This window comes from Oncorhynchus gorbuscha, linkage group LG04 (assembly GCF_021184085.1).
Source record: "Oncorhynchus gorbuscha isolate QuinsamMale2020 ecotype Even-year linkage group LG04, OgorEven_v1.0, whole genome shotgun sequence".
Lineage (NCBI taxonomy): Eukaryota > Metazoa > Chordata > Actinopteri > Salmoniformes > Salmonidae > Oncorhynchus > Oncorhynchus gorbuscha.
Genome location: NC_060176.1, coordinates 57706284 through 57714940, shown reverse-complemented (window position 1 = coordinate 57714940; position 8657 = coordinate 57706284). Strand labels below are relative to the sequence as shown.

At 42.1% G+C, this 8657-nt stretch overlaps 1 protein-coding gene across 1 annotated transcript in view; it reads left to right on the top strand.

Annotated features, from left to right (window-relative positions):
* The window catches only part of LOC124033331 (alpha-1A adrenergic receptor-like), a 21169-nt gene extending 13891 nt beyond the window's left edge, over positions 1 to 7278 (top strand). Inside the window, exon 3 of the mRNA XM_046345325.1 lies at positions 5990 to 7278. Coding sequence (XP_046201281.1) covers positions 5990 to 6528 — 539 coding nt within the window. The 3' untranslated portion in view covers positions 6529 to 7278. The remainder of the gene's footprint in view (positions 1 to 5989) is intronic.
* The last annotated feature ends 1379 nt before the right edge of the window (positions 7279 to 8657 follow it).

The window sequence follows — 8657 nt, the reverse complement described above, 5'->3', positions numbered from 1 at the left end:
GTGGTTGTTTACAGTCTTCCTCAATTGCTAAAACACAATTTCTGAAACCTTGCTCCATTTCCTGAACACACCGAAAAATAGAAAACACATTGTTCAAATAATACAATTCTCAGGGAGAAGTACATTTTTTAATCTAAAAAAATCTTCATATTTTTCCATCAATGTCTTTTGGTGAACAAAAACATGTTCTATCACAGTAGCTCAAAATTGACCAGAAATTACTACTCTGCTTTGCTCTTGGCAATTTTGTTTTTGTTCTTCCTCCTCCTTGTACCCCTATTTTTACAGTATTGTACCCTGCATCTCACAAACTTGTCATTTGTCTCTGTGATACTGTAATTCTTGTTCTTTGTTGATATGAACCTGCAATCAGTCAAAATCTATTGAGCAGTCAGTACTGTTAATAAATGGAAAGCACAATGTTCAGGGCCATACAATTTGTCCATTGTACAGTATTTTTTTTATTTTTTTTATTTCACCTTTATTTAACCAGGTAGGCTAGTTGAGAACAAGTTCTCATTTACAATTGCGACCTGGCCAAGATAAAGCAAAGCAGTTCGACAGATACAACGACACAGAGTTACACATGGAGTAAAACAAACATACAGTCAATAATACAGTATAAACAAGTCTATATACAATGTGAGCAAATGAGGTGAGAAGGGAGGTAAAGGCAAAAAAGGCCATGGTGGCAAAGTAAATACAATATAGCAAGTAAAGCATTGGAATGATAGTTTTGCAATGGAAGAATGTGCAAAGTAGACATAAAAATAATGGGGTGCAAAGGAGCAAAATAAATAAATAAATTAAATACAGTTGGGAAAGAGGTAGTTGTTTGGGTTAAATTTTAGGTGGGCTATGTACAGGTGCAGTAATCTGAAAGATGCTCTGACAGTTGATGCTTAAAGCTAGTGAGGGAGATAAGTGTTTCCAGTTTCAGAGATTTTTGCAGTTCGTTCCAGTCACTGGCAGCAGAGAACTGGAAGGAGAGGCGGCCAAAGAAAGAATTGGTTTTGGGGGTGACCAGAGAGATATACCTGCTGGAGCGTGTGCTACAGGTGGGAGATGCTATGGTGACCAGTGAGCTGAGATAAGGGGGGACTTTACCTAGCAGGGTCTTGTAGATGACATGGAGCCAGTGGGTTTGGCGACGAGTATGAAGCGAGGGCCAGCCAACGAGAGCGTACAGGTCGCAATGGTGGGTAGTATATGGGGCTTTGGTGACAAAACGGATTGCACTGTGATAGACTGCATCCAATTTGTTGAGTAGCCTACAGTATGCAGCCTACAATGCACTGTACCACAGTATACAATACTAAAAGGGACAAAAATCAAAGGAGTAAACATGTGATCAATGTGCTTCTTCTTGTCTTTGGGCTGGGTCAGCTCAGAGCACTTCATCGACATTACAAGCAATATTGTCCCTCCTGAGGCAACGGGGGAAGAAGCCTCTTGTGTGCCGTATCCAGCCCTGACATGATTCCTCACCTATATCACCACAGGCTAAATCCATGGCTTGCAGCAGATTTACTCTGGTGTAGGGTTGTCTATCATACACTTTCCATCTCCAAGAGGAGAAAAACTCCTCAATCGGATTCAGGAAAGGCGACTATGGAGGGAGGTAGAAGTTCATAAACTGCCCATTGATGTTAAACCATTCCATTACCTGAGCAGCTCGGGGGAAACTGACATTGTCCCACACTATCACATAGGTGGGAATGGGATTCTCATTTAGCTCTTGACCCTGCTGCCCTTGAACCTGCTGCTCAAATAAAATATCTCTTAGATTGGCAATAAATCTTAGAAGGTGCTGGGTGTTATATGGCCCAAGTGTAACATGGTGATGTAGAACACCATGGTTGCTGATAGCAGCACAGATTGTGACATTGCCACCTCGTTGACCAGGGACTTCAACAATGGCCCGCTGTCCAATCATGTTTGGGCCTCTCCTTCTCCTCTTTGTTTGATTGAAGCCTGCTTCATCGACAAAGATGAACTCATGGGGTCTGTCCAAGGATTCCAAGTCAAATATTGTCTGTGTAGAAATACAATATACTGTATGTAGGATTTTGTAAGTCGTACAGAGACAGTGCTATACTGTAGAGTACAATTAGGCTTCTGATTCACATACATTGTATGTACTGAAGAGTAATGTCATTCACATAGTATGTGTTAGTACTGTAGACAATCTGGATTACAGTAAATGTTTCTGAATGCACACTTACTTGCACATACTGAGCTCGCAGTTCTTTCCCCCTTGGTGAGTTGCGCTCAAAAGGTACTCTGTATACTTGTTTCATTCGCATCTGTTACGATGGAGGACACGGTCAATTGTGGAAATGCTCACACTGTCGATTCCCTGGAAGTGTGTGTTGTCTTGAATCACTCGTTCCTGGATTTCTCTGAGTCGTATTGCATTATCTTGAAGGACCATGCCCCATGCCAACTATAACGGCCTCTTGCTCCCGAGTGAATATAGCTGTCCTTCCACCTGCATGTGGCAGCCTTGCAATTCTACAAAAAGTAGTTGTGCAGTTACAAAACATATTCATGCAGTACAATACATACAATGATTAACTTTACAAATGTCTATTGAAACAGCTGCATATAGTGTAGTACAGTAAATTTGCAATTATAAAAATGCAGTACTATACTGTACCTGTTCTCTTTTCTGAATGTCCTTACAATGGTGGACACAGAAAATTGGCTCAATTTGGGTTGCACTCTAAGTCCTGCTTCCCTCATTGTCAGTCCATGGACAAGAACATGGTCTGTAACTGTTGCTCGAATTTCATCAGATATTTCCACTCTTTGTCTTCCTCTTCCTCTTCGTCCTCCTCTTCCTCTTCCTCTTCGTCCTCCTCTTCCTCTTTCTTGTCCTCCTCCTCCTCTTCCTCCTCATCTCCCACCTCGCATACGCACTCGTCCTCGTCCTCTCACATGGTTTCTTCTATCCATTCTCAGACTTTCTCCTTCCCACCTTCAACAACCTGTTTGCTCTCTGAACTGGTTTATATTGGTTGTGTCGCATCATTTAAAACAGGTTAAATCAATTTTGAGTGGTTGTGTTCAATCAATGACATGTGTTCTCTATTTGTATTTCATTGATTTGCTGAAAAGTATAAGTGAGATCTGCAAATTGTGTTTTACCATGTGAAATGGTTTAAGGTATTGAGAACAGACGGCATAATTATCTAAATGAGTCCAGGCAACTGAGAACTATGTTCAGCCAATGGGTTTTAGTGTTTTAGCAATTGAGAAAAACTGTAATAAAGAACAATATGGAGTTCAGCAAAAGCACAAATGTGTTCTACACTCACTGCTAGTTAGTTTCATAATTTTAGTATAGGATGAATGTGGGAATGAAATACAAATCAAGTGTTTAATTTTTTTTTTCATCTGTCCAACTCCGGACTTCCTAACCCCTCAGGGTTCAGATTTATTATACTCTCTCATGCTCATAAATATAGCAAGCGCAACAGAGGGCTGGGTCTTCTTGTTGGTTATTCTACTCCCTAACCATGCTGGCTGCCCTTTCTAACAAAACCATGAAGGCATCAAGGACAACATGTCACAATGTAATCTATTATTATCCTGTTAAATATAACGATTTTCCATGTAAGATTGATTGTGTTAGGCTGGGGATGGTTATTTTTGTTTGCTTGTTTTATTGGGACAGCCTTTATAAACGAACCCTTGTGGGGATTTGAGTGGGTCAAAAGGTTAAGGAGGCATATCACTGTCTTGGCAGTGTGTTTATTTTGAGACTGGTTTGTTCTTGCTTCTTCTTGACATTCCAGGAGCCATTTCTGAAGGCATGACCAAGAGCATAGCAACGGTTTACTCACATGTTCACAAGGGTTAGTGGTATTTTGCACCCTTCCCGTTGTTGCTGGGGTTGTTAGTCAGTAGTTGCTACGTTGCCAGCCATGTATCTTTGGTATTGTTATCTTAAATCATTATCAACAATATGAATCGTATTTGGTGGTGGTGGTGGTGATTCTGATAATGACCTACAGTACTATATTAATAGTATCCTTGTCGTCCTGGATGTACAGTATGACAACGTCTCTCTTGGGAAGTAAGCACATATCTATTGGTCCTCCATTATTTATTGCTCAATCTATCTGGTTTTCCTTTGCTATTCATCACTATAAACCCTCTGTTTTCTTTAAAAAGCATGTTTTGCGTCACTGTCTTTATGGATTCAACATTTTATAGACAAATGAGGCTACTTGAGTAGCGGCAATCTTAAATGTATGTAGTTCTGTCCTCGAGCTGTTATTTTCCATTAATATTCTGTATTATTTCATATTTTATGTTTTGTGTGGACCCCAGGAAGAATAGCTGCTTCTATTGCAACAGCTAATGGGGATCCTAATAAAATACCAAATACCAATCAAGTTCCCCCTTAGGAGGTTTTAGGCTCCAAAATGTATGAATTCAGTCAATAGCAGAGTAATATAATTATTGTTGCTCGTTGCACAGTAGGAGTCATCTGAGATGTACTTAGCACGGAATCATATCGCTCAAACTACCTCCTCTCTCTCCTCTCTCTCTCTATCCATCTCCACATCACGCTGTCATTTTTCATTTTTGTCTCCGACGGCCTCTCCAATAAAGAATTTCACAAGACAAGCTCATCCCATCCTGCCTTTGAAGATAGATGCTCAATTTCAAGGCTATCCAAGACCTCAGCCATTTAATTATTTTAATAGAAAATGACTCAAATAAAAGTGAAAGTCACCCAGTAAAATACTACTTGAGTAAAAGTCAAAATTACTTGATTTGAAATATACTTAGTATCAAAAGTAGATGTTATTGCTCAAATCTTGTTAATTATTAAAAGTAAAATGATAAATCATTTCACATTCCTTATATTAAGAAAACCAGATGGCACAATGATTCATTAAAAGAATTACGGATAGCCAGAGGCACACTCCAACACTCAGACATAATTTACAAACTAAGCATTTAGGGATGTTCTCTTGATAAGTGTGTGAATTGGACCATTTTCCTGTCATGTAACAAGTACTTTTGGGTGTCAGGGAAAATGTACAGAGTAAAACTACATTATTTTCTTTAGGAATGTAGTGAAGTAAAAGTTGTCAAAAATATAAATAGTAAAGTACAGATACACCCAAAAACTACTTAAGTACTAGTAGTACTCTAAAGAACTGGAAAAATCTGCATGTAATGTGTATCTTAAACCATTTCCTCTACTGCACTATTAAGTGTGCAGCTCACACACTCTCACACTTTCTCACATTAGTCCCTCTAATCAGAAGCAGCAGGATTTATGAAGGCAATTTTAAAACAACAAATACCTTGACATTGGTAGCTCTATAAATATGATAAAACTATAAATTGAACCCAAGTGGAAATAAATGTGTTTTTCTCAACACAGTCTTTGGCTCTTCTGTTGAGTGTGTACAAAGTATAGGCTTCTTTCACACATGATCAACATTAACCCTGATTGGATTAAGATGTATTAGGAATGTTATAAAGTATGGCACAAAATCTTAATGGAAATATGCTCCTCTATTTGTTTCTTCTTATCTGATGTTGATATCCTGATTTACGTAGTCATATCATCAACAAAGACCCTGAAATAACAATCTGGGTTAAACACTTGTTGTTGTGCATTGTGTTGTGATAAAGAGCTCAAGTATGTTAATCAGTTTTCTTCCCTCTGTCTGTCTGTCTGTCTGTCTGTCTGTCTGTCTGTCTGTCTGTCTGTCTGTCTGTCTGTCTGTCTGTCTGTCTGTCTGTCTGTCTGTCTGTCTGTCTGTCTGTCTGTCTGTCTGTCTGTCTGTCTGTCTGTCTGTCTGTCTGTCTGTCTGTCTGTCTGTCTGTCTGTCTGTCTGTGTGCGTGTGTGTGTGTGCGTTCGTGTGTGCGTGTGTGTGTGTGCGTTCGTGTGTGCGTGTGTGTGTGTGCGCGCACATGTGTGTGTATGTGTGTATGTGTGGTGTGTGTGGCCTATTATAGGTTCCATATTCCCAGCATACAGACCTTCGGACACAGTTTTTAAGATCACCTTCTGGCTGGGCTACTTCAACAGTTGCATCAACCCTATCATCTACCCCTGTTCCAACCAGGAGTTTAAGAAGGCCTTCCAGAGTATTCTGGGAGTGCGCTGTCTGAGAGCCCAGTCCAGAGCCACTCATCACCCGGGTCCAGCCCAGGTTCAGGGTCATTCTCTCACTCTGAGACTAGATGGCCAAGGTGACCCCTCCTGCTTCAGCCCCTCCTCCTCCATAGCCCTGTCCCGCACACCCTCCTCTAGGGATGGCAGGGAGTGGAGGGTATTCTCTGGAAGCTCCGTGGCAGGGTCTGGGACAGCGGTAGAGACAGGACGGGCTAAGGTGGCCCAACTGTGCGGTAAGAATCTGCTGAAAACCTGCTGCTGCATCAGAGACAGGAGCTTCAGCCAGGGGCCCAGCCATCCCCAGCCCCCTCCACACGGGACTCTGCCCATCATTAAGATCCACCAGCTGTCTTTGTGTGAAAATGGAGAGGCTGTATAACCAGAGAAAATAAGTGATTTGGATCGTCTCTGGTATGAATGTACTGTAGCTCCTCACTCTTAACCCTAACAATGATCCACCCTCAAGGTCCAGCACTATTAAAGGAAACTGAAGCGAATAGTGAATACATGTCTCTGCCCAGTGGACTTTACAAGGATGGAATAGTAATAATAGCTGGAGGAGATGGTGGAAATATTATAATATTTGTAATATTCTGACTGTAGTTACACAATGCCAGTGGATTTGAATTAATGACTGAAGAAAAGTTTGTTTTTGTACACTAAACCAAGGTTTTACCTTGAGATGTTTCTACTTTTTAAGACTTGAACATGAATTCCCCCCGTGCCCATTCTCTCAGACAGTCTTTGCCACTCTTCACACTTTACTATTCAGTTGATTTAAATAGTAAAGAAAAACAGTCCAAATTACTATGCTAAGAGCAAACTATTTCCCCCTCCTTTTTCACAGGGAGATCCGTCATTTTACTGGGACCTACACTTTAGTTCCATATGTATTATTTATTCCAGATATTCCTGAGAAGATACTGAGGTTTGTGAAGGTATTTCATGAAAGAGCCAAATTGTTTGTTCCTTGGGTAATGTTTACAAGTTTTAACAGGTCAAGTCTGTACATAGGTTATTGATGGTAATGTCACGTTCTGACCTTTATTTCCTTTGTTTTGTCTTTATTTATTATGGTCAGGGCGTGAGTTGGGGTGGGCAGTCTATGTGTGTTTTTCTATGTTGGGGTTTTGAGTTCAGACCCACAACTCAAAAGTGAAACCCAGTGTCATGCAGGTGAAAGAGGACCCAAACGCGACTTAACAGAAACAGAGTTTATTAATGCTCAAAACGGAATAACTGAAATCCTCTAGATTTGTAGAGGGGAAAACAACTGGAGAAGCGGCCACAGACTGCAGGTCGCTTCGGGTAGGCGCAGGCCGTAGTCGACTGAAACACCTGCTCACACGCAGCGTCTGATGAAGGCACAAAACACGACAGGACAGGGTGATACACAATCACGGCAAAAAACACGACAGGACAGGGCGAAACGCAATCACAGCATGGTGAATACAATGCAAGGAACCGACGGCACAGGAACGGAACACAAAGGAATAAATAGGGACTCTAATCAGGGGAAAGGATCGGGAACAGGTGTGGGAAGACTAAATGATGATTAGGGGAATAGGAACAGCTGGGAGCAGGAACGGAACGATAGAGAGAAGAGAGAGCGAGAGAGTGAGAGAGGGAGGGGGGAGAGAGAGGGATAGGAGGGAAAGAACCAAATAAGACCAGCAGAGGGAAACGAATAGCATGGGGAGCACAGGGACAAGACATGATAATAAATGACAAACATGACAGTACCCCCACTCACCGAGCGCCTCCTGGCGCTCTCGAGGAGGAACACTGGCAGCAACGGAGGAAATCATAGATCAAACGGTTCAGCACGTCCCGAGAAGAACCCAACTCCTCTCCTCAGGACCGTAACGAAAAACGATAAAAAGGGAAACTAGGGTACTACTCTAAAAAAAAAATGAGAACTAGGGACAGACTGAGACACAGCAAGGGCAGGGACAAGAACAGGAGAGATGCGATGGCAGGGAACAGACTGAGACCCAGCAAGACCAGGAGCAGAAGCAGAAAAAAAAATTACCAGACTTCTTCTGCGCGCAGTCTGAACACGCAGCCACGAAACGGCGCGTGTCACGCTCCTGAGTCGGCCACCAAAAACGCTGGCGAATAGACGCAAGAGTACCTCGAACACCGGGATGACCAGCTAACTTGGCAGAGTGAGCCCACTGAAGAACAGCCAGACGAGTGGAAACAGGAACGAAAAGGAGGTTACTAGGACAAGCGCGCGGCGACGCAGTGTGCGTGAGTGCTTGCTTAACCTGTCTTTCAATTCCCAGACTGTCAACCCGACAACACGCCCATAAGGAAGAATCCCCTCGAGATCAGTAGAAGCCACAGAAGAACTAAACAGACGGGATAAGGCATCAGGCTTGGTGTTCTTGCTTGGGGTAAGAAATCACAAACTCGAAACGAGCGAAAAACAACGCCCAACGAGCTTGACGGGCATTAAGTCGTTTGGCAGAACGGATGTACTCAAGGTTCTTATGGTCTGTCCAA